Genomic DNA, 23,886 nt, shown 5'->3' on the forward strand with positions numbered 1-23,886 from the left:
AGGCCCGAGCACCAATACATCAGTAGGGTTTATTTCTCCTTTGCTCTCCATAGAGAGCGGGGCATCCAAATCGTAACAAAACGGGGGCAAGGGTGGGGAGCAGCTCCCTAGGTGGGCCAGAACCCCAACTTCACCTCCGTGGGCACAGGGCCCAGACCAGGGCCCCCCACCCAACCATGGCTTGGACTCTGTGCTCTGGGCCTGTGGGGCGGGGGCAGGGGCAGCACCAACACAGGGGAAGTTCCCCCAAGAATAGTGGCTGAGGCCCAGCCTGCCGGCTGGCAGTGTCCACATCCACGTCCACGTCCACCTGCTCAGGACTGCAGTCTCCAGACCTCCAGCGACAGGCCCCCAGAGGCGGCCACCACCAGGTTGCCCTCTGCACAGACCTGTGAGGGCACGGGGATGTAAGGAGTCCGGAGGGCAGCGCTCTGGGCAGGCAGGGCTGGGCATGTGGCCCAGGGCCTTACCCCATTCAGCACGTTGTGGTGGTTTCGGGTACAGATGGTCCTCGGTGGGTCTGTGGGCATGTGCACCTGGTGGGGGGGGGCAATAGGCAAAGGTCAAAAGGCATGACCCTGGCCTGTGAGGGTGAGGGATGGGGGGTGGGGACTGTCCCCGGGGTACAAGCTGGGCAGGAGTCTCACCCGGATAGTCTTGTCAGTGGACGTGGTGTACAAGGTCCCCAGCGAGTGTTTGATCCCCGTGATATGAGACCTGTGGCCCACGTCAAAGGACTGCGGGAGGGCAGGAGGGATGACACTCAGATGAGGCTCGCCCAAGGCCAGCCCTCCATACCACTGGGGGCTCAGGGGGAAGGAGGAGGCCTCGGGGGAGGGACAGGCACGGGTAAGGGCCCTGCAGACCCGGACTAGCTGGAAGCAGCCATTGTGGTTGGCGAAGACGTGCAGCAGGCCCTGGTTGTCACCAGCCCAGAGCTGGGGCTCCTGGTAGGACATGCAGAGTAGGTAGGAGTCCAGCTGTGGGAGGGACAAGGGACAGGGCAGCTCAGGCCAGGCCAGGCCAGCTGCAGCCCCAGTCCCTCCAGGCCCCTGGGGGGCCCACCTGCAACCGCTGCAGAACGCTGTTGGCTCGGCGGTCGAACACCACAAGGGTGTGGTCCTCGCTTCCCGAGATGATGTGCCGGTCGTCCGCCAGCAGTGCCAGCACAGCGCTGGAGTGCAGCCGCCGGCTCTTCAGCAGGGCAGGGCCAGCTTCGTGGGTGATGGGCCAGGAGGAGGGGCCACATCAGAGTCCCTCGGAGGCCCTCCCCAGCTCACCCAAGCATCCCAGGCTTCTCTCCTCCCTGCCAAAGCCCTCAGTCTGCTCTGTCCCCCACCCTGCAAGTGACCATCTCCTCTCCAGTTCCAGCTAAATCTGGACCGTCCCAGGACCCCCAGGCCTCTGCGCCTCCCCATCCCCTGTCCCATTTCCCTTCTCCAATCCCATCTACCCTGCTCAGCACAGAGCTGACCAGGGCAGTCTCAGTGCCAACCACCTCTGCCTGCAGGTGGGCCTGAGACGCGCCCCACCCTGCAGCACCACTCTGGCTCAGCCTGGACAAGGTGCGCTGGCCCTTAAATTAAACAAAATAACAAAAAATAAACAAACAGAAAAGACTTCTGTGCCAGGCAGTGTTCATTCTAGGTGTTTTATATAAACTAACTTATCCAGTGGTGTTTTATTGTCATTTCCTCCCGTTAACCCCATGGGGCTGAAGTGTTATTATCATTTGAATTTGACAGATGGGGAAACTGAGGTTCAAGCTGGCCTGGGGCTGCACAGCTTGGAAGTGGGGGAGGCAGGATTCTAACTCAACCCTGGAGGCTACCAGGCTTCCTCTGAACCCCCTGCCCCAGTCGTCTCTGTTGCCCCAGCACAGCACAGGCCACTCAGCGGTTAGCATCTGCTTATGGGACTGTCGCTTGAGCCAGGCCACAAGGTCTGAGTGCCTCCTTCCCTAGCACAGCTCTGGAAACCCCAGGCAGCCCTGCTCTCCCAACCCAAGCCCCAGGGTCCCTGGCCCACCTCTGGGGTCATAGACGGTCACCTTCTTGTCATAGGTGCCAGTCACCAGGATGTCAGGCCGGTAGGACAGGCACAGCACAGCTGCCTTGGCCCTGGGGACACAGACCACAGGGCTCGGGCTGTGGCCAGGCAGAGCCCCACCCCACCAGGCCCCCTGGACCCCTCATACTTTATCTCGCCAAACTGCTGCCCATCAGCTGCCATGTCCCAGAGCTTCACCGTGCTGTCCCAGGAGCCAGAGCACACATGGTGGTCCTGTGCCGCCAGCGACCACACCCAGCCCTGCAGGACCAGGCACAGCAGTCACACAGGGCTCCCCACCATGGCCCATGGGGGCAAAGCTGGGACCTTCCTGTTTTTGCAGGCGTGGTTCAGAGAGGTCAATACACTCCCCAGAAGCCACACAGCTTTTCCTCCCTGATGCCCACTGTGACAGACACTACAGGACAACACACAGCTCTGGCTCCACAGGATCATCCCCATTTTACAGATAACAAAATCAAGGGGCAGAGGAGAGAGGGAGACAACTAACACGAGAACCCGGAGCATGCCCGAACCCAGGTGACATTAGACTTTGGGTCTGTGGGTCAGTGTGACAGGAGAGCCGAGGACAGGGATGCCATTCCCAATAACATTTCTAACTCAAGTTCTTCACTTCAGACACTCGGCACCAGTGGTGGTCTGTCTCAATCACAAGACAATGTGATCAAGAGTGCAGCCTGCACTCCATGACCTGGGCAAACCACATCACCTCCCTCAGTTTATTCATCAGCAAAATGGGCAGAAAAACAGCCCCTGCCTCAGCAGCTACTATGCAGAGTGCCGGATGCAGACTGACTTATTCCTCACCAACCCCTTTCAGGAGGGTACTGTCATCTATCCCGTTTTACAAATGAGGAAACTGGGGCCCAGAGAGCTTGAGTCTCTCACCCAAGGTCACACAGCCAGGAAGTAGCAGAGCGGGGATTTGAACCCAGCAGCCTGTCCCCAAGTGTGAGCTCTCAGCCTGGACCACCTTAATATCTGGTGGAGATGTCCCTACACAGCCACTTCTTTAAGGACAGTCATGCTCAGAGCTGGCTGATCCGCAAGGCAGCCTCGTAACTGCCCTACGCTGGGCCTCTCAAGGTATGCCTGACATCTTCTGAGCACCCACTATGTGTCAAAGCTTGAGCTTAACACGTATCCACATTAATACATAATTCATCTCATTCATCCTCATCCTAACAGCCCACTGGGCAGCAGAAGAAACTGAGGCACAGAGAAGTAATACATCTCACCCAAAGTCACACCAACAATAGCAGAGCAAGATTCAAATCTATGAGGTCTGGTCGCAAAACCTGGGCATTTAGGAAAGATACCCTACCCAGGCCTCTTACCCCCTACCCCTGCCTGCCCCCTCACCTTGTGGGTGCTGTTTGGCTGGGTGCCCAGGGCTTTGACCAGAACCTGGCTGGGGTCTGCCCCCAGCTGCCGCAGGTCCCACAGGTTGACATTGCGGTCTCGGGAGCCCGACAGACATAGTGTCCCGCCCTGGAGAGGGAGGGAGGTGATGTTGTCGGGGCCACCTTGGCCCACCCCTGTCTGGCCCCCACCAGACCTCGCCTCACCTGGAGCAGCAGCACTGAGTCAATGGAAGCAAAGTGCCCGTCGGCCAGGCAGAAGTACTCAGCCCAGCGCCCATCCTCTGCCCAGTGGGCCAGGTGCTGTTCCAGCTCAATGCAGGCTGCCGGCCAGTCAAAGTCCTCCTCTGTGGGGCACCATGAGTAGGGTCCCCAGTGGGCAGGGACCCTACCACCCACACCAGCTGTCTGAGCCCAACCCTGGCTTCCTGGGAGCCCACCATAACCAGACTTGGACAGAACCCCATCAACCCTCACCCAACCCTAAGCAGGCCCAGAATCTGGCCTTGGGGCCACCTGCCCAACCATCTCCCAGGCAGGTCTAGAATTGACTACTCCTCACTCCAATTTCCAGAAATCAGGGGCCCCAGGAACACCTTTCCGGGCCGCATCCCCCAACCTAAGCCTGGGGGACAGCAGCTTTGGGACGTTGAGGTCCTGTTTTACCTCTGGCTGGGATGTGGCCTCAGCCCCTCATAGGAGCTGGTGTCTCATGACTAACGCTTTGTGCCTCACCCATTTGAATCAGACCAAAGGGACTGTTTCTCAAACTAATCTCTGTAAACCAGGGAGCCTTGTCTGGATGCAGAATCCAAGCTCCAGGTGCAGGTGGGTCCAAAGCATCTATGTTTATCAAGCTGTTTGGGAGAGTATAACCAGGGTGTCGGAGGGCAACACTTTGAAAATCACCAATCCAGGAGCCCCTGCCCCTCTGCAGAATCAAAGCTTCCTGGTTAGCGTAATCAACCACCCAAATGGTTACTCATGTTGGCTCAAGGACCGGCAGATCCAACAATTTCAGGATCAGCAATATTAATTCAAGGTCCCCAGGCTGTCTTCTCTCCCCAGGACCAATCAACTCAAGGACAGGAGGAGTGACCACCAAGCCCTGCCTAAGATGCGGGGCTAAACCCAGGGCTTGAGGATCTGTGGTTGTTGGTGTCAGGGATCCCAACACTTAAACCCTAATATGGTTCAAGGGTTGCAGGCTCTGGAACCTGAGCCCCTACCTCACCCCCAAGTAGGTCAAGGCTCTAGGGGGTTAGAATCTTTGGCAACACCAGTTGCTGCCTCAGCCTCTAGGCTAGACTCAGAGCCTGAGAATTCTTGGGCATGCCTCTGAGCCCCAAGCATAGATTCCACAGCCTGAGACTTGAAGTGCCTGTGTCAACCCCACACCCTGGGGTTACAGGCTTGGTACTACCAGATCCGAAGCCAGAGGATCCTTTGAATCCTGGGTTCAGGGACTCCAGCCCCCAGGGTGGATTTTCACAGCCTCAGGACTCCAAGTGTTTGCCTCATGGTCTACCCAGAGGTCCTCAGGGGTTTTGGCACCACCTGCAGCGACCTCAGCCTCCAGCCAGAGCCAGTACAGCCAGGAAGCCTGCTCCAGAGGCTGTGCCCAGAACACCCCCGGTACCCCCTCCCCCGCCCCAAGCCTGACCTGGGCGGGCGTCCCTGGCCCCCGAATGCCCGCACCTTCCACCACTGGGTAGGGCGCGCGTACGCGGCGTTGCGCGCGTAACCTCCAGGTGACACGGTCACGCACAAGGTCGCGCAGCGCATGGCACACGCGCGGCAGGACGTGGAGCACGAGGCGCGCGTCCAGGTAGGCGCAGATCTCAAGCAGCAGCTCTGGGGGAAGGCTCAGCAAGCCCGGCACACCCACTGTTGAAACCCTGGATGCGGCCCGCGGCTCCAGGGCATTCGGGGACGCGGCGGGCGTGGACAGCGGCGAGGCGCGCGGGGGCGCTAGCCTGGGTTTTGGCGGATTGAGCACGCGGGCCACGTAGGCCTCGGCCTGCGCGTCGGGGTCAGGCTCCGGCTCCGGGTCCGAGTCATCGTCCCAGGCGCGGGGATCTTCGTACAGCTCTGCGGGCAGCTCCATGGCGACCGGGTGGGCGCGGCCGGCGCGGCCCTGTCAGCTGCTAGCCGCGCGTCCTGTCTCCTAGGCAGCGCGAGGGCACTTCCGGCGCTGCCTGATGACGGAACATCGCCAACCGGAAGCGAGCCGTCTGTGGGGATACTGGTTTAACGTCAAACAGCAGCTCACTCAAGAGGGTCTCGTGCTGCAAGTGCTTTGGCCTTAGCCTGGAAAATGCAGATTCGGGTTCCTGGTTTTTAAAACAAGCATCTGTAGTGCTGTTGATGCAGAGGGCCAGCTGACTTTAGTTTAAAACGCAACTCTGGCCAGGCGGGGTGGCTCAAGCCTGTAATCCTGGCACTTTGGGAGGCCGAGGTGGGGAGGATCGCTTGAGGCCAGGAGCAAGAGCCAGACCCAGTCTCTACAAAAAATAAAAAAATTAGCGGGGTATGATGGCATGCGCCTGTAGTCCTGGCACTTTGGGAGGCCGAGGTGGGGAGGATCGCTTGAGGCCAGGAGCAAGAGCCAGACCCAGTCTCTACAAAAAAATAAAAAAATTAGCGGGGTATAATGGCATGCGCCTGTAGTCCCAGCTACTCAGGAGGCTGAGACAGGAGGATCGCTTTAGCCCAGGAGCTTAAGGTTACAGTGAGCTGTGATGGCGCCACTGCACTCCAGCCTGGGCGACAGAGCAAGACACTGTAGCCCTCCCACCCCACCTAACCAAAAAAAAAAAAAAGGCTCTCACTGAAGGGGCCTGTTACAGGTGACACAGCTTAGAACCAGGCAGTTAACCTGTCCACATAAATCACATCTGAGCAGCACTTGCCTGTTCCCTGCTTGATACTCTCTTCCACATGCGTTTGTTCAAACATCACTTTCTCAGAGAAGCCTTCCCAGGGTACCTTACGTAAAATTTCGACCGTTTCCCCCCATCTTCTCTGCCTTCTCGCTATATTTCTCTCTATGGGACTTACCACTGTTTTGCTACTTAGTCTAGTTCCTCTCAATAGAATGTAAGTATTGTTTGTTGAATGAACCTTGGGAGCGTGTCAGCATTTTTAAATTGGTTTCCAAGTTGATGCGGGTGATCCTTTTGGGCCATGCCAAGGTTGCAACAATATTTTATTCTCAGATCCTTTTGTAATTCGTAGGCGGAATGATTGGGTTTTTCATGCTCATGGGTGAGATGTGCCTCCCTCATACCTTGTTAGGACATCTGCACATTACCCATGTGATGTGAGAAAAAAGAAAAAACAAACATTCTATTTGGAAGACTCTGTGTTCCCTCAGTAACTGGAGTTCATATTGCCATGTCTCCTTCAGGCCTGGTGCTGGACTGAGCCTTCCACAAAACTTTCTAACCTGCCCTATTGTGCAGGGTGGGTCATAAAGCCACATGTGACCTTCTAGGTCCTTAAGTGCAGCCTTTTGACTGAATCCAACTTTTATGAACAAATCCTTTTATTAAAAAGGGTGCAGTAGAGAAAGATGAAGTTTTTCTTGTCTCCTTTGATGTTTAAAAAAGAACAATCTTGAAATCAGAAGGCCACAGGTTCCCCACTCCTTTTGTTACATACTTAATCTTCCATCTTTCACATTCACCCTCCCATTTTACAGGGAAGAAAACTGAGAGTTCGGGTGCCAACTTCATGCTTACTTCCCATGTCCTGACCAGAGTTCTGTTCACCCCTGTTCCTTAAGCGGCCCTCCTTATTTCCTTCTCCACTACCAACGCCAAGGACACAGGAGGTCGGAGACCAAGGGGTTCACAAGAAACTGATCTTTACTCAACAAAGTTCTACACAAGTGGAATCTCACGCCGCCTCGGCGCCAGTCCCCAGCACAGCACAGTAACAAATGGACAGATCCGGGAGCCCGCAGGGGGAAGACGGTGAGGAGGGAAGGAGGGATACGGGAAACATGGAGAGAGGACTGCGGATCAAGGCCAGTCTGGGTCCACAGCCCTGAGCAGGGGAGAAGGTTGAAAAGCTGAAACTTCGTTGTGCAAAAACCAACCAAAAATAAATTAAAAAATTAAATAGCTTTCTTAAAAAAAAAAAAAAAGAACTAGGCTCCTCTTCCCTGAAGGTGTTTGGATTGGAGCCCCCTATCTTGGGTGGAGAGGGGCTCACCAATCCCATCAGACAGCCAATCCATCCACACACCCCAGACCCCATGGACGATGCTCCAAAGAACTGGAATTACCAGAAAATTAAAAGGTATTAAAAAACTTTCTTTTTTTTCTTTTTTTACAAATGGCTTCCAGAGACCTGCTCGAGTTTCACGGGGGGGGGGGGGGGGGGGGGGGGGGACAGCTGAGTTATGGAATGTGCACTAAGTGCCCCTTGGAATAGAGGCAGCGCCTGACCCTGACCATCAGAAGACACAGGGCTAGGATAGGGATGGGATCCAGGGCCCAGGAGGGACGGATGGAGCAGGCCCCAGGGATGTGGGACTCTAGTCAAACCCCAAAACAAGAGGGGCCCCCCTAAAAAAAGCAGAAAGTAGGGAAGGAAAAAAGGGAAAACAGTTAATGTTAAGGAGACTGCAGGGCCCAGTTTCCTGGTCAACTTGGAAGTGACTATGCCCCCTCCCCTTCTGTGGGAGCCCCTCCCACCCTGACCATATCCCCAACCAATCCCAGAAGGTTCTCTAGAATTGCTGCCCCAGTCTGGGCCCACTGGATGCCATAATGAGCAGGAAGTCCCAGGGTGATGGAGTGGGGGACAGCAGGTACACCACCTTCCCCTCCTCTAAGCCCTTGGGTTTCCTTTTTGGTGGCAATACATAAGCCTTTGTCCTCTGTCATCAATTAAATGCTCCCATCCTGGCTGTTGAGTTAAAACTTGCGCCTGACGCATGAAAAAGGAACTCTCAGAAGCAGAGGAACACACTGCCCTTCAGGCTGCTGACAGAGAGTCGCAGTGGGTAGGTGCCAGCAGTCCTGGTCGCCCCCAGCTCTCTTCAGGAAAAAGGTCCCAGCTCAGTGTCTTCAAAAGCCGCTGGAGCACAGGGGAGGGAGAAAGGGCAACCTCTGGCCAGCCCCAGCTGCCCTGGTGGTCCCCACCCTGCTGGCTGGGCTAGGACAAGGATGGCGACACACTGGCTGAGGCTGCCACAAAGCTGGCAGGAAGTGTGCGGAGCAGGTCCTAAGCATGCGCGTGCTGACAGGGCTGCCCCAAAGTAGCCGTCCTCCTCCCCCTGGCCCCGGGGTCCCAGCTGAGGCCCCCCACCCACCCAGCCCTCCCCAGTCACCGCCAATTCTGGCAAAACAGCAGAAGCTTCTTAAACTCTAGATGCAGGTTACACGGAAGGCCTTACGGGTTAACTCAGGGGTTCACTAACTCTACTGTCTCCATGCAGTCGGGGAAATGGTGGGGCAGCTGGCCCAGCCTCGCTGGCTCCAGCACCCGCACATGCGTGTGGCCATGTGTGTCCGTGTAAGCGTTACACATCCCTACAAGGACCCCCCCGCCCTTCCTGCTTGCCCTTTGCCTCAAGCCAGACTCGGTTGGCTGTGTTGATTCCTCCCTCCCACGCAGCTGGCCCAGGGGGGCTGCCAGAGAGGACCTCAGTGAGCACCCAGGGGCCCTTGCCCACCACAAAGTCCCACCCCCCTCCCTGTTTGTAGGATGAGCATGGAGGCCCCACCCACCTGCCCGCCTGCCAGCCGACAAGCCCAACAAGGCAGGTGGACGGACGAACAGACGGATGGACGGGGAAAGCATCTGGATTTGGGTCCCACTCACTCCTCCCTAACCCCCCTCGACCAGGGCACAGCGACTTCTGGACGCAGCGCGTTCCCCAGCAATCCCTCCGACGACGACGCAGACAGAAACCTGCAGGGGGACGAAGAGAGTCAGGGCCTGGGCCCCTTCAGACCCAGAGACAGCCCTGACCCCTGAGCCAGGTACTAGCCCCTCACCTGGCAGTCTCCATGTTCGCCTAAACCCCGTAGAAGGCTGCCAGCCTCTCCTTGAGCAGCGGTGGGAACTGCTCTGAGAACTGCTGCCAGTTGTCCTCCCCGACTTGGTCTTTGAAGCCGTGGAGAATCTGTGGAAAGGCAGTGGGTGATGGGTGGGCCAGGGTGGGGCAAGATGAGCTCGCCTGTCCCCAACCCTGCCTGTCCCTAGCTCCTGTCCCCCCACCCTGGCCCCTGCCAGAGGGTCTCCTCCCTGCCCCTCCCAGGACTTGATCAGGGCCCAGCGGGAGCCCCACCTTATAAAACATGTCCCGAAGGTCATCCTTCGGGCTCACCCAGGAGGCTACAGCATCGCAGAAGAAAATAAAGTCCTGAAATGTGACGGATCCCATGTGAGGGGCCGCCCGAGCCCAGCTCCCGCACCTTCCCTCAGAGCCCAGCTGCCCCAACCTGCACAACGCCCCCGGGGTTGACACCGATCATCATGCAGATGCCCCGGAAGGCAGAGTCCTTCTCCTCATTGTCCCTGATGTTCCTGAGCGACGTGCACCTATGAGAGTTGGGGAACAGTGGGTCAGTGGGAGATCCAGTCTGGGCAGGACAAGTGTCTTTGGGGGCTGGGGACGTGGAGGGCGAGGAAGGGAGTGAGTGGGTCTGGTACATGCATCTATGGGGATATGAGTGGGGCTGGGAGGGCAGAGGTGAGGGAAGGGGTCAGGCCTGTCCCGCCCACCACCCAGCAGGCCTGACACAGATGGGCACACACCAAGGCCGGATGAACTGCTGCAGCATGGGTGCCACCTCCTGTGGGCACACATAGCCCAGGCGGCCGATGGTGATGGCTGGAATGGCAGAGGGACTCGTCAGGCGACCTGCAACCCTGAGCGGTCCCGGGACGGTACGTGGCGGGGCCTCTGGCACGAGGCACCGAGCCCCGCCCCATGGGCCCCAGGGGAATGGCTCCTCTGGCCACCCTGGGCCCCTGAGTTTGGCCCTGCCAGGGTCTCTTCCCTGTCCCATCTGGTCTCCCCCCAGGGCTCCCCAAGGCCAGCATCTTTCTTGGGGCTCCTTTCAGAGCCCCCTTCCAGGTATTTCGAGCTCCCACTCCCAGCCCAGAACCCCACCTCCAGGAGAAGGGCCCAGAAGCAGGCTGAGGCCTAATGCCCACCTGTGTTTTCCAGCAGCGTCTTGGGCGTGTTGGGTCGGTTAATGATTTCCACCAGGTTGTTCAGGACCATCTGCACATAGGGCTGCATCTCTGCCCCTGGGGGAGCACCCGATCAGAGCCCTGCACAGCCCACGCCACCCACAGTGGGCCAGCCCTCACTCACTGACCCCAGTGCCATCCAGAGACTGGCCAACCACAACCAGTGAGGGAATAAAGGATCTTCTTTAGCTTATCCCTAACCAGAGACACACCGAGGCCCTCCAAACACCAGAGTCTTCTCTGGAGTCCCCATCAGACACTAGGATGAGACCACACTGCCTAACCTCCCTGGGAAAAAAGCCAAAGCCACCCAACCAATCCCAATGGGTCTTTCAGCCAACTGCATGAAAATGGTCCAATCAGAACAGCTCTCCTGGTCCTCCTCTTTGAATAAGCCAATCACAAATGGCCTTGTAGTCATTTGGCTCCACCCCCGAGGAAAACACACAGACACATCCTCCTGCCCCTGGCCAATGGGAGGCTTCCCTTGAAGGGCGCCGTCAGTCAGAGACAGGCTCCGGCCTCCAGGCTGGGAACAGGCCAATGGGGCCTGACTGTTCTTACAGGGCACTCACCCATTTGCATGCAGATCTCGCCGATGGCCCAAGTGGCATTGTTGCAGACAGAAATGAACTCGGGGTTCAGGTTGGTGCCCAGGATGGGCATGAACTCAGCTGGTGGGGAGATAGAGGGGTGCTGAGCAGGAAGGCCAGCCAGGGTAAGCTCCAGCACCTAGCCAGGCAGGCCCCATCAGACAGTACGAATACATCCCAGTCGGTCACAGTCCTCCCCGGGTATTTGTGCATCACTTGAGGCCAGGGCTGGGGTCATGGGTTAGGGACAAGGGGAATGTCATACCGATACAGGGCTTGACATGGATGAAGCAGGCTTTGGTGAGGTCCCCCAGGAGGGCGAAGGAGCTCTGCCGGACCTCGGGCATCGAGTCCTGGGGATCCAGGAACGGTCAATGTGGCAGGGTTCCCCTCCTCATCCACCCAGGGCAGCCGATGGGGCACAGTCCCTCGTGCCTGTCCTGACCCTGCCACTTCCCAGTTGTTCCTTGACCTCTGTAGCCTCTAGCCCACATCTGTGAATGCGGTTAGCAGTGCCCCACCCTGGGGACTCAGAAGGCACAGGACCCAGAGAGTGCTTTGCTCAGGGCCCTGCTACAGAGTAGAGCAGGCATCGCTGCTGCCCATCCTGACATACAGTCATCCCTCAGGATCTGTGGGTGGTCAGTTCCCAGAACTTGGCACATACCAAAATCCACAGATGCTCAAATCCCTGAGACAGAGTGACGCAGTATTTGCATATAACCTACACATATCCTCCTGGGTGTGATCAAATCACCTCTAGATTACTTATAATATCTAATATAATGTAAATGCTATGCTGTATGAATAGTTGTTATACATGTTGTTTAGGGAAAAATGATAATAATTAGAAGTTTATTTAAAGGGCTCCTTTTCCCTGACATCCTTGGGGCACAAGCATGGCCATGAGTCCCCCCAGGCAGTCCACACAGGCTGGTGGATATTGTCACTGTACAGGTGATGGCAAGTGTCCCTGGGCATGGCTCAGGTACAGCCTGCATGGGGCACCCACTCACCTGCATGCACTGGAAGAGCAGCGTCATGATGTTGCTTCGGGCCACCAGCTGCTCCACATGGCCACCCAGGCCCTCAGCCAGGCCACTGAGCAGGTCCAGTGCCACAATCATGAAGTCCTTGTCAGGGGCCTCGTACTGCTCAGGGTGCTGGGTGTACATCTGGGCACAGAAGGGGGTGGGGAGGTGGGTGAGGGGAGTGGCCTAAGGCCCCAGCAGTGGCGGAAGGGCAGGTGGGTGGGCCTCAGGGGGTAAAGGGTACTCACCATGGCCTGGGCCAGAGTCTTCTGCACCAAGGTGACACAGCGTTGGTAGACAGGCTCGCAGTAGGGCAGGAAGCCGCTCTGCAGGGCAGTGGCCACCGATGACAGGCACTAGCAGGGAGGAGGGCAGGAGATGAGAAAACAGGTGGGGTGGAGCACGCAGGAGTGCAGGAGGGGGGGCCTGGAGCCCACTCACCTCCAACAGTGGGAAGAGGTCCTTGTCCTCATCCTTGAGCTCATTCCACTTCTGGATCAGTGGAGGCATCAGCTTCTGGATGTATTCCTGGAGTGGGGCAGGAAGTTGGGGCTCTCTGGGTTGGGGTTGAGGTGACTCAGAGGCATCTGTCACTTCAGTAGTGAGACCTAAACTCCTTGCTGTGGCCTGCCATATGGCCAGAGTTCCAGACTCTTCTCCTTCTTCACACCCGGCCAAGTGCCACCCTCCCCTTCCCACCCCTCCCCCTGGGGGCCTGGGTCACTGCCTCCTGGTCCCCACGGGCCCCTGAGCCCCCACAGCACAGCACTTACCACGCTGTCTCATAACTGGCTTCCCTGCTAGACTGGGAGCAGGGCCAGGGCAGGGGGCCAGGTCTGTCTGTCTGCCTGTCCAGGTCACGGCCACATCCCTGGCATGCGACATAGGGTCGCCGCCAGGTCACTGGATGCCGAGGAACACGGGGATAGGGAGGCAGCAGATGCTCTGGGGTCTCACCGGCTGGTTAAGGTGGTGGCCCACAGAGTCGGCCAGGGTACCGATGGCATCGTAGAGGATGAGCAGGTTCTTGTGCTGGTACTTGCCAAAGGCGAAGACGAGGGTGTCCAGGATGTAGCTGAGGTAGGGCACCAGCTCCGTGCAGGCCTCCTCCTCCAGGGTGGCAAAGGCACTGGTGGGAGAAGGCAGGGTGGGCGGTCTCAGTGGACCTCAGCAGGTGGTACGGGGCCCCGGGCAGCTGGGGAGGGTGTGGTTGGGATCAGCCAGTACGAATACGAGAGAAATCAGTGCCACGTCAGCAGTCACAGGTGTCATCACTTCCCAGAGAGGGGTAGGCAGACAGAGGGGGCTGTGGGGTCAGGGGTCAAGGGTTACCTGCAGGCTGCCTCCTGCACCCTCTTGTTGCCATCCAGGATGCGTTTGAGCAGCTCCGTCATGAGAGGCTTGAGGTGCATGTCAGGTGGCTGACTGACCACCCAGTGGGCGTAGCGGCTCAATGTCCAGCAGGCGATGGAGCGTACCAGGGCCTTCTTGTCTGACAGGCACTGGATGAGGTGTGGGATCAGCTCTGGCAGGTAGGGCACCATGCCTTGCATGCAGCCTGCAGCGACCGGGAAGTAAGACGGACAGGTCAGCTGGACCCTCCAGCCACAGCCACCCTAAGGAGACAAAGGATGAACCCCACCTGACAGATGGGGAAACTGAGGCCCAGAAGTTAAATAACAGTCATTTCACAGAGCCAGGGAAAGGAAGGGGCAGGAGAGGAAACAGAACAGTTAGCTCTCATCGCAGGGGGCATGTTGTCTTATCCTGCACTGGTTAATGAGAAATCTGCCACCATGCACAGTGAGCTGGGCTTCAGGAGCCATTAGTGACCCAGCTGGATGGAAAGCACTTTGAATCTGAAACCCTTCTTAGATGGGTATGATTTTTCTTTTTCCCTTCATCAGGTTTTTAAAGATTTTTTAATTTGAATTTTTATTTTTTTAGAGATTGGGTCTTGCTTTGTTGCCCAGTCTGGAGTACAGTGGCACAATCATAGCTCACTGTAACCTCCAACTCCTGGGCTCAACTATTCCTCCCACCTCAGCCTCCTGAGTAGCTGGGACTACAGGTACAAGCCAGCACACTCAGCTAATTTTTAAAAATTCTTTTTGTCAAGATAGGATCTTGGTATGTTGTCCAGGCTGGTCTTAAACTCCTGGGCTCAAGCTCCCATCTCAGCCTCTCAAAGTGCTGGTATTCCAGGTGTGAGCCACTGCCTTTGGCCTTCTTAAATCATAAACATCACTTTAGATGACCCAGATAATCACATACGCCCAGTAATCCAAGACACTAAGATCTATTTTTACCAGCGTGAGGTCAACTCCCTTAGATATTTTCCCATCAATACCCAATCTGTTAATATATGCCCACAAATATATGACACACCCTATTAATATAAGATATATTAATTTATTGTATGCAGAAACCTTTCCTTAGACAAATTTTAAAAGCTTTCTGGGTTGAAGGTTCCCCCTGCGTTGCCTGAAATTTTAGGGCATGTCTGGGTGCAGAGGCAGTCTCTCGTGACGCTTGTAACAAACTCACAAAGCCCTCCTATAATCCACATTTTATGTCCCATCGAGACAAAAAGAGCCCAAAAACTATGCCAATGACTGGACGCTGTGTAGAGTTTAGGAACCACCACCGCCCCTGGGCACTACACATTCTAGCTGGCCAGTCTCACAGCCAGGAACAGCTTTCAGGTCAAGCTGCACCCTGGGGAACTGTGGAAGTGGCATCAATTTCTTTGCGTTTCAGTTTCCCCATCTATGAAACTGGAATCTCACAACCACCTCATCAAATGGTGGTGAGGACTGAACAAGTTCGTGCACCTAAGCCCACAGGGCAAGCGTGCAGAAGTGCCTGTTGTTATTGCTGTTGTAACTATACTTACAACATCAAAGAATTGCCTGCCCCTGAGAATGAAGGAGAGGGTTTGCATTTTGGGGTTTTGGGGGTTCCTTTCAGGCCCACGGGCTAAAGGGAGGGCAGAGATCTCAGAGCTATTTGGAGGAGGGTAAGTAGGTCTCTGGGGAGAACTGAAGGATGGCATTGCCAGTGCTGCATCCATGATCTTATGCCAGCACGGGGTCAGAGGTCAGGCACAGACAGGCCAGGTCGGCACTCACCCTCGGCAATGGCTCCCAACACCAGGATGCCTGACTCCTTGACCACCCACTCAGGGTGGAAGAGGAGGCCCTTGAGTAGCGGGAGAAGGTGGGGCAGCAGTTCCTCCCGGAAGACGTTGGCAAGGACATCCAGTGCAGCTGCTGAGCACTTCCCTGGGGGACATATTGAGGGACAGGCTCAGGGAAGCCCGTAGGGCAAGCGGCTGGCCCTCTTTGACTGCACCCCCCAGGATCAGAGAGATCAGAATCAGAATCTTCAAAATCTACTCTGCATCAACTTCTGACCACCTCCCAGTGGAGAGCCCAGGAGTTGCCACCCCCCACCCCCAGGCCGGCTACACACTCAGATTCCAGTCTGACAGAGCATCATCGTCATCGTCATCCTCTGCATCCTCAGAGCCGTCGGGCCGCTCAGCCTCGTGGGGCAGTGTCACCGTGCGAGACTTGTGGAAGCGCGGCTTGATGTCCTGCTCACTGTCAGGGACTGCCTCGTCTTCCTCCACATCCCCCTGCGAGCCAGACAGACTGCTAAGTACCGCTGGGACCCCAGCCCCAGCACCCCCACCTGTGCCCACTCATGCCTGGTTGCCACCCTGCCTGACCTTGAGCAGAATGATGTCAATTTCTGAGTACTTCATCCCATTTACCAAGATGGGAATCAACCTGTCGGAGAGAGACTGTTTGTCAGAATGCAGGGGACCCCCAGCTATAGGAGGGGGGGTGGAGGAGACGGGGGGACAGCAGAGGTGCAGGCAGGGACACCAGCAAGCCTCACATGCCCACTCTGCTTGTTGCCATCCATTCATTTCCCTTTGGGGGACTATTCCAACCCCATCTCAGCCACCACAATTAGGACAGAGCTGACACCACACCTGGCTCCACAGAAAGGATCTTGCCCCAGACCTGGCCACTCCCTGCATACACTGAAAACGCTGACCCGCTTGACAAGGGTCTCCTCATTCCCCAGGACCCATCTGGCTAGCCCCAGACTACCAACACGATCAATAGTGATTCAGAGATAGTCCAGTGACCCAAGATGGTCAAGGAGAGTCAACTCTAGAACTCTTGGAGAGATTGGTCAAGGGAGAATTTCTTTACTCTGAGGTTGCTAAGCTGGAAGGGTGCAAAAGGCTAAGGAACTACCAAGAGGGAAGGTTGTGCCTGAGAACAAAGCTAACACAAAGGAAGCAGATCTGAAGCTACACAGATGCCTCACTCTGTTGCCCGGGCTAGAGTGCTCTGGCATCAGCTGTGAGCCTAGCTCACAGCAACCTCAAACTGCTGGGCTCAAGCAATCCTTCTGCCTCAGCCTCTCGAATAGCTGGGACTACAGGCATGCGCCACCATGCCGGGCTAATTTTTTCTCTATATATTTTTAGTTGTCCAGACAATTTCTTTCTATTTTTTTGGTAGAGATGGGGTCTCGCTCTTGCTCAGGCTGGTCTCGAACTCCTGAGCTCAAATGATCTGCCCGCCTCGGCCTCCCAGAGGGCTAGGATTACAGGCGTGAGCCACCGCGCCCGGCCCACAGATGCCTTTCACATCCTTTGAGCACCTGGATCCAGCCATGCCTGAAACTTTTGTTGATTTTTCATTTATGTCTATCAATTACTTAATTTCTAGATCATTAAAGCTGCATTCTTTTTTTTTTTTCTCAACAGATGGGGTCTCACTCTGTCACCCAGGCTGGAGTGCAGTGGTGTGATCATAGCTCACTGCAGCCTCAAACTCCAGGGCTCAAGCGATCCTCCTGCCTCAGCCTTTGGAGTAGCTGGGACTACAGGTGCGTACCACCATGCCTGGCTAATCTTTAAGATTTTTTGTAGAAACAGGGTCTTGCTATGTTGCCTAGAGCGGTCTGGAACTCCTGCTGGCCTCAAGTTATCCTCCCACCTCAGCCTCCCAAAGTGCTGACATTACAGACGTGGCGTCTGGCTACATTCTTATCATATACGATTTAATATACACAGACTGAAAAGAAACTGACAAGGAGGACATGGACTGGGGCAAGCACAAGAGGGGACCAGAAGAGAAGGCAGAGGTGCAGCGAGGGGTTGAGGCTGGGGAGGGACAGAGGCAGGAGTGGCACTCACTGGACCAGATGGGAGGCCAGGACTTCCTTGCAGATGGGCTGCTCGGCCAGCGTCAGCCAGAACTCACAGGCCTCAAGGGCCACATTTTCATCGTGGTCCTGGGTCCTCTGCAGCATGTACTGCAGCAGGAGGGAGAGGCAGAGGCTTAGGCCCAGCCCAGCTGGGGGTGGCTCTCTGACCACCCCCCACCCAAGTGGCTGCTGGCCTGCCCTCTGGGGCTGGCCAGGGTCAGGCGCACCTGGATGATGCTGTGCATGTGAGGGATGAGCCTGTCGATGCGAACTTCCAGAAGCATCACCAGGGCACGGCACACATTCTTCCGCACCTCAGGGTCGTCATCCACGGCCAGGGCAAACAGGTGCTGCAGGAAGGGGCAGGGTCAGCTCTGGCGGGCCCTCAGTCCTCACACCCTGCCCTCGCCCCTGGCCTGGCGGCCCACCTCGATGAAGGTGTCAATGTTGTCCATCAGCGCCTGGGCCCGGTCCATGATGAACTGGTTCACACAGGCGATGGCATGGGACCTGGCAGGGAGCAGACACGTAGGTCACCCCTGATCCCACCCACCCGCCCGCCCGCCTGCCCGCCTGCCCTCCTTCCTGGAAGCCACACGCACCGGATCTTAGGGCTGCAGTGCTTGAAGAACTGAAGGAACTTGGGGATCATGATATTGAGGGGCCTGTTGAGGGCATCGCTGTCCAGAAGCTCTGACGAGTCTTCACAGATCTTCTGCAGGGCTCCGAAGGCTCCCTGAGTGGACAGGGGCAGAGAGATGGGTGTGGCTGTGGGTACCAGCCCCAGTCATGGCCCTGGTACCCATTGGGGCCTGGCCACGGCTTGTCGCCTACCTCACAGGTGTTGTAATCCTCTGAGTTAAGCAGGTTGCACAGCTGGGGCAGCAGCTCGGGCCACATCTGCAGCTCGCCTTTGGAAGCGATGGTGGTGATGAGGATGCCTGGGGCGGTGGGAAAGGGAGAAAGGAGGAAAGGACACTGCCATGGGCTGGGCAAGGGCTGCTCGGCACCTCACCCTCCCCACCAGGTACCCATGGCACTGCCTTTCTGCCCACTTGCCCACACATGCCCTCCACACTCCTTTTGAGGTGGGCAGAGAGAGGGTACTCGCTGATTCTGCAAGCATCCTCTGAGCCTTACTGTGAGCCACCACTGTTCCAGGCCCTGGGATATATAGCATGGAACAAAACACAAAGTCCCTGCCCTGGGGCAGCTGGAGGGAGGCCGTGAGGTATAGCTAAATCAGCAACAGGACCAGGAGGCCACATGCCAAGGACTAAGGGGGAAATAAAACAGAAAAGGCAGCTATAAATGGCTGCAGGTAAGGATAGCGACTTTAAATTGGTGGCTAGAGTAGGCCTCATCCAGGTGACATCGTAACATCTGAGCAAAGACCTGAAAGGAGAGGAAGGCACCGGTTAAGGAGCCACTCAGGTACCTGGGGAAAGAGTATCCCACACACAGGGAGGGGGCCCTACAAAGGCCCGAGGGTGGGACAGGCGTGGTGTGCTCATAGATGGGCCAGAAGCCAGTGGAACTGAGCAGAGTGGGAGGTAAGGGCAGAGAGGTGGCGGGGGCAAGTCATGCTGGGCTGCAACCGTGGGAACGATTTACTCTGCCTATTAGAAATGCAGGCACCATATGAAGCAGGCATTTGAGGGCACAGAAGAAGCATCTGACAACAGAGCTGAATATGGGAGTTGTCAGTGCAGAGGTGGCATCGACTGCCACGAGATGGCAGTGTTTCCCCGGGGTGGAAGCTGCCACTGGGAGGAAGATGCTCCCTGCAGTGGTTGGGTACAGGCTGAGGACACAGAGGTGCAGTCCCAATTCCACCCAATCTGTGTAGTGTTGGGCACATCACCTAACTCTCTGTGCCTCAGTGCCCTTAGCCCTCAGTGGGGATAAAGAATATCAGCCTCCTATGGCTTCTGGCAAGTTTCAATGACTTAATCCAAGACTTAGCACAGAGCCCGGCACCCAGATGAGCTCAGTGAGCCTAGATCCTCTGGCTGGCCTGGGAGGGGCTGTTGTTGGGGCTAAGAGTCACTTTCTTTTTTTTGTCAAGATGGGATCTTGCTACATTACCCAGGCTGGTCTCAAGAGATCTTCCTGCTAAAAGTCACTTTTAACAGAGGCAGCAGGCCACCAGATCAACACTTCTGGCAGGACCCAGTAACTAGCTGAAATTTAATACTACCTTTCTGTCCACTGTATTTAATTTTAACGTTAACTTACCTTCACTAAAGCAAATTTGTCTTTTCACTTAAAACAGTTATACGCATACCACTTCCTTTTAAAAAGATTTTTTTTGAGACAGAGTCTCACTCTGTCACCTGAGTTAAAGTGCAGTGGTGTGATCACAGCTCACTACAGCCTCGGAACTCCTGGGCTCAAGTGATCCTCCTGCCTTAGCCTCCCAGGTAGCTGTGACTACAGACGTGCACCACCAGGACCAGCTTGAAAGCAATTTTTTAAAGTTGAGATAGATTTAGAGGAAAACACTTAAATCACTAACAAATAGTTGCTTTAGTATTGATCAGTAGTGAAAAACCTTCAGGTGAAATTGCTTCAGTTAATCCTTAGTCTCCCGTAACTTCCTTGGGTAGCCTTCTGGGAGTTAGGAAGGCTCTTCAGTGTCCTCAGAGGCCGACCCCCACTGCCCCTCTCACCGATGGTGGCTCGGATGAGCGAGGATGCATCGCCAATGTTGTTGAGACACTCCTGTTTGATGAAGTCGGCCACGGGTGGCGGGAAGCTCTGGTAATGCGCCTTCACATTGTTCTTGAGAATGAGGCCACTGAGAGAGCGGGTTGGCTCATCTAGGGGGAGAGGGCCAAGGTTCAGGGGGCCACAGGGGAGAAGGCAGGGTCCAGCCCACCTGGAGGGGCGCATGGGCATACCTTCTGACTTGAGTCTTGTCAGGACGAAGATCAGGTAGTTGTTGAAATCAGGAAACTGGTTGAGTTGTTTGAGTTTCTGCCAGGCTGTTAAGGGCCTTGGGAGACAGAGGCTTTCCCCACGTAGGAACCCCTCACTGTCATGTCGCTGAGAGCACCTCTGAATACTGGGACCAGGCAGCCACTTCCCAAGGTCCCCCTCATCAATCCCTGTATTGCCCACAACAACACAAAACATTCCAGACACACCAAGTTCATATAAGGAGCAAGGTGGAATGCCTGAGCTCCCCAACCACTCCTGAAGACCCGGCCAGAGCAGGAGAGGGCTGGAGAACCCTGCTCCTTTGAATGTGGCAGCCACTACTCAGCCTTGCTCACTAGCAGTCCAATGCTGACTGCTTTATTTTAAACACCAAAAAAGGAAAAGAATCCAAACTTTCAAGCGGAACTTGCTAATGTTTTAAAGATTAAAAAATGTTAACTTCTAATATTTTAAACAACCAATTAGAAAGAAGAAATTTTAACCACAAAGCCCATAATAAAACCCATGTGGCAACTAAATGTGCCCTCCTCACCCAGGGCCACACTTCCCCCCACGTGGACAGGACAGATTGGACTCCAATCTGACAGGGCTGGCCTTCCCATCCTAGCTCCACTGCTTCCTAGCTGCGACTTTGGGCAAGTCATTTTGCCTCTCTAAGCCTTGATTCACCCATCTGTAAAATGGAAAAAGCAAGAGTACCTACTATAATTCATAATTAATGGACTAAAATGCTCAATGAACATTAGGAATTTTCATTATTTTCCATAATGATCCATCTCTGCAGCTCTGGGAGTGGGACCCAGAAATTCCAATCCTTAATTCTCTGTCGTCAAGCCATCACTACACAGAAAAAGTCCCCCACCCTCCCCCGCCTTCAAAGGCTGTAGATGTCTGCCCGGCTTCCCCAGCCCCGGAAGGAAGGAAGGATACATCCTGCACGATGCGCTGCGTGGCTGTGTTAGGCGACTGCGAGTCTTTGAGCAGCTGCAGGACCTGCTGCAGGCCCTGCTCATCTGGCTGCCAGTCCATGGCGCAAGGCGAGCTGCGGGGGTAGGGGCCAGGGTCAGCGCTGGGTCTCTGGGGCTCCATGTGAGACCCGGGTTGAGCCCCTGAGGCCGCAGTAGCCGCATGACGACGGGAACGCACTCGGCGGACAGGAGGCGGCCGCCGGTCCACCCCTGCCAAAGTGCGGGGTCCCCCCCAGCTACGCCATCCTCGGCCACGCAGTCGCGGGCACGGGATCGCATGAGGAGGGATGTGGAAGCGAGCCACCGGCGGCGACGGCGGGGCCCGGCGGATCCTCATAGGGCCCACCCCAGAGCCCTCGTCCCAAGGCAGCCCATGCTGCCGCCCCCGGCTGCGAGCCCTAAGGCTTCCACCTCCCTCGCAGCGGCTGGGCGAGGGCTCAGCCTCCTCCACGTCCAGGGACCCCGCCCCAGACCGCGATAGCGCCCCGGCCCCCGTGGTCTCCTCGGTGCAGGCACGGTTCCTGAAGGTTCCCCTTCTCCCGAAATCCGGCCCTCAAGCTCCGCCAGATCCCAGCGGCCTCCTGCCCTGGTTCGGTTCCTGAGCTTTCTCAGGTGCACGGTCCCAAGACGCTCCGATTGCCTCGATCCCTCTCGCTCCCCGAATCCGGCCCTTGGAGCTCAGCAGTTGCCAGACGCCCCCCCTTTCTGGCCTAGCCAGACCCTGTCCAGCGATTCCCCTTAATCAAGCCCGAAGCAGTCCCCAGATGGATCTCCGTTGCCTCTTCGAATGAAAGCCAGTCAAGCCCGCCCAACCCGCGACAGAAACCCCCTGGACGGGTCCCTGTAGCCTTCCCCAATCAGGTCTGGCCAAACGTCCCCCCCGCCAGCCTCTGCCCCAGTCAGCAGTAACCCCTGCTGACGAATCTCTGCCGCCTTCCCCAATGAAGTTCGGCCAAGCCCCCCACCACCTCGAGTCGGAAACCCCCTTGGTCCGATCCCTGCAGCTTCCCCCAATTAGGCCTGGCCAAACACTCCCTGGAGCACTCCCCTCAACGGATCCCAGCGACGCCTCGCCGTTAGACCCAGCAAAGCCCTCTAGGCAGAAGTCTGACGCCCGTCCCTACCAGGGCCCAAGAAACTCTCCCCCCCACCCAACTTTTCAATGTGGCCTTCCCCAATCAAACCCAACCAAGCCCCGCCGAAACAGGCACCCACACACACCCGATCCTCACGACGTCCCCCAATCAGGCCCCAAGCAGTCCCCAGACACTTCCCCCAATCAGATCCCCTCCAGTCCGACCCTAGTCGCCCCACTGGCCCTCTTCTCGCGGCACCCCAACCTGGCCTGGCTCCGAGGCCCCACCCCCTAAGCTCGGCTCGGTTCTCCCCCTCCCCCGCCCGGCCCGTTCTCGCTGCCTCGCTGATAGGGCCCAACCGAGTTCCCGGCCTTTCCCAGTCGGGCGCGGCCCCAACGCCCGGGCCGCGCGCGGCGCAGGCCCGGTGCCCGGCGGGGGTCGATGCAAGCCGAGAGGGAGCAGGTCCGGGTCTGAGTGAGGCCCACTTACCCGGCCCCGGGCAGCAGCGGCGGCGCCTCGCGCTGAGGCTTCTCCAGAGACTCACGCGGAAGGAGGGAGCCAAAGACAGGGAATTAAAAAAAAAAAACACGCGGCCGTAGATGAACCGCGGCGGCTTCCGTACTCTGTTCAAACTGGTCCCGCTGAGCCAATCGGAAGGTTCTGCCGTCACACGTGGTCCGGCAGTGGGGAAACCCGGACCCAGCCAAGGCCGGGTCACGTGACAAAAGAGTTGGAGTCCCGCTTGGCCTCTCTAGCCTGGTGGTCTTCCCAGCGACTTGTTTCCTTAGCATCTCAAGTTGGCCGGATCGCAGCTCTTCGCTGGAGCCTGGAGTTTGCATCACTTAGGCCCCACGCCGTAGGGACTTGCGTGTGTGATGCACTTGGGAACCTCTCGGCCAGAGCCACCGGTGCCCTTGTCACCCCCTCCTCTAAAAACTGAACTGTGCCTCCCTTCCCCCTCTAGAAGTACTTGGTAGGAATACCAAGGAAAGAGCTGAGGGACTGAGCCTGGGTGGACTTTATACCTCTGACACAAAGGAAAGAAAGCAGGACAGAGGGAGTGCCTGAGATGGGCTGGGTTCCTACAGAAGCCTCCGCCACATTCTGCGTTGTCTTCCGGTACTGTCTGACAGTTTTTAAAAGGAGATCAAACAAACCACAAGGATAGAAAGTTTTTTTTTTCCTTCCTCATTCTTCAGCATCAAAGGGATATAAAATTTTAAATAAAACGAGTTTCGGAGCAGATCTAATCCCCTTGCCTACCTTAAATTGAATGATGTGGAACAGCCCGGAAACTTAGGGCAGGGTCATGAAGAAAGAAATCTTCGTGACCCTGGCGTGGTCTGAAGACAGGAGGGCACCGTTTTTCCTTCTCTTGAAAACAGAGCGGCTAG

General features: G+C 56.5%; 2 protein-coding genes, 1 long non-coding RNA gene and 2 other non-coding genes across 8 annotated transcripts; 2 read left to right on the forward strand and 3 right to left on the reverse strand.

The window, feature by feature from the left end:
• Positions 1–9: 9 nt before the first annotated feature.
• FBXW9 (F-box and WD repeat domain containing 9) lies at positions 10–5,611 on the reverse strand. 2 transcript variants are annotated; one of them, XM_045550070.1, is made up of 10 exons: positions 5,130–5,611; positions 3,639–3,778; positions 3,433–3,561; positions 2,198–2,310; positions 2,029–2,120; positions 1,066–1,214; positions 867–980; positions 648–737; positions 471–536; positions 10–389 (listed from the first exon to the last, which is right to left on the reverse strand). In XM_045550070.1, the coding sequence occupies exons 1-10, from the start codon at positions 5,536–5,538 to the stop codon at positions 315–317; spliced, it is 1,377 nt and encodes a 458-aa protein (XP_045406026.1). In that variant the 5' UTR covers positions 5,539–5,611; the 3' UTR covers positions 10–314. The 2 variants fall into 2 exon arrangements, with proteins under 2 accessions (XP_045406026.1, XP_045406034.1); XM_045550078.1 differs by lacking the exons at positions 10–389; positions 471–536; positions 648–737; positions 867–980 and having other exon boundaries at positions 1,158–1,576; positions 2,051–2,120.
• On the forward strand, positions 5,213–7,566 carry LOC123637183. Its single transcript, XR_006734767.1, has 2 exons — positions 5,213–5,259; positions 7,135–7,566. It is a non-coding gene; the product is annotated as an uncharacterized LOC123637183 (long non-coding RNA).
• On the forward strand, positions 6,650–6,754 carry LOC123630942. Its single transcript, XR_006732870.1, has one exon. It is a non-coding gene; the product is annotated as a small nucleolar RNA U13 (small nucleolar RNA).
• On the reverse strand, positions 7,283–23,227 carry TNPO2 (transportin 2). 3 transcript variants are annotated; one of them, XM_045550059.1, is made up of 25 exons: positions 22,982–23,227; positions 21,379–21,490; positions 20,409–20,484; positions 20,178–20,327; positions 18,340–18,446; positions 18,108–18,241; positions 17,934–18,015; positions 17,733–17,855; positions 17,495–17,613; positions 16,004–16,064; positions 15,745–15,910; positions 15,402–15,554; positions 13,603–13,828; positions 13,228–13,399; positions 12,712–12,798; positions 12,519–12,626; positions 12,256–12,414; positions 11,505–11,592; positions 11,222–11,320; positions 10,608–10,703; positions 10,206–10,281; positions 9,890–9,989; positions 9,736–9,810; positions 9,469–9,570; positions 7,283–9,356 (listed from the first exon to the last, which is right to left on the reverse strand). In XM_045550059.1, exons 2-25 carry the CDS (start codon positions 21,475–21,477, stop codon positions 9,273–9,275), a joined length of 2,742 nt encoding a protein of 913 aa, XP_045406015.1. In that variant the 5' UTR covers positions 21,478–21,490; positions 22,982–23,227; the 3' UTR covers positions 7,283–9,272. The 3 variants fall into 3 exon arrangements, with proteins under 3 accessions (XP_045406015.1, XP_045406006.1, XP_045406010.1); XM_045550050.1 differs by having other exon boundaries at positions 9,443–9,570; XM_045550054.1 differs by lacking the exons at positions 7,283–9,356; positions 9,469–9,570; positions 9,736–9,810; positions 9,890–9,989 and having other exon boundaries at positions 10,228–10,319.
• LOC123630901 lies at positions 13,482–13,551 on the reverse strand. The gene has a single exon (XR_006732835.1). It is a non-coding gene; the product is annotated as a small nucleolar RNA SNORD41 (small nucleolar RNA).
• Positions 23,228–23,886: the final 659 nt, after the last annotated feature.

The sequence above is a fragment of the Lemur catta genome, chromosome 1, assembly GCF_020740605.2.
Source record: "Lemur catta isolate mLemCat1 chromosome 1, mLemCat1.pri, whole genome shotgun sequence".
Classification (NCBI taxonomy): Eukaryota; Metazoa; Chordata; class Mammalia; order Primates; family Lemuridae; genus Lemur; species Lemur catta.

What these genes read in the sequence shown, in the direction of transcription:
- FBXW9 (XM_045550070.1), bottom strand. Translation starts at nt 5,538, where the DNA reads ATGGAGCTGCCCGCAGAGCTGTACGAAGATCCCCGCGCCTGGGACGAT. An exon ending in ACTCAGTGCTGCTGCTCCAG is followed by an intron (nt 3,562 to 3,638) that starts GTGAGGCGAGGT and finishes CTCCCTCTCCAG; the next exon opens with GGCGGGACACTATGTCTGTC. An exon ending in CAGCAGTTTGGCGAGATAAA is followed by an intron (nt 2,121 to 2,197) that starts GTATGAGGGGTC and finishes CTGTGTCCCCAG; the next exon opens with GGCCAAGGCAGCTGTGCTGT.
- TNPO2 (XM_045550059.1), bottom strand. Translation starts at nt 21,477, where the DNA reads ATGGACTGGCAGCCAGATGAGCAGGGCCTGCAGCAGGTCCTGCAGCTG. An exon ending in ACATGCACAGCATCATCCAG is followed by an intron (nt 17,614 to 17,732) that starts GTGCGCCTGACC and finishes CTCCTGCTGCAG; the next exon opens with TACATGCTGCAGAGGACCCA. An exon ending in TCTGTCAGACTGGAATCTGA is followed by an intron (nt 15,555 to 15,744) that starts GTGTGTAGCCGG and finishes TATGTCCCCCAG; the next exon opens with GGAAGTGCTCAGCAGCTGCA.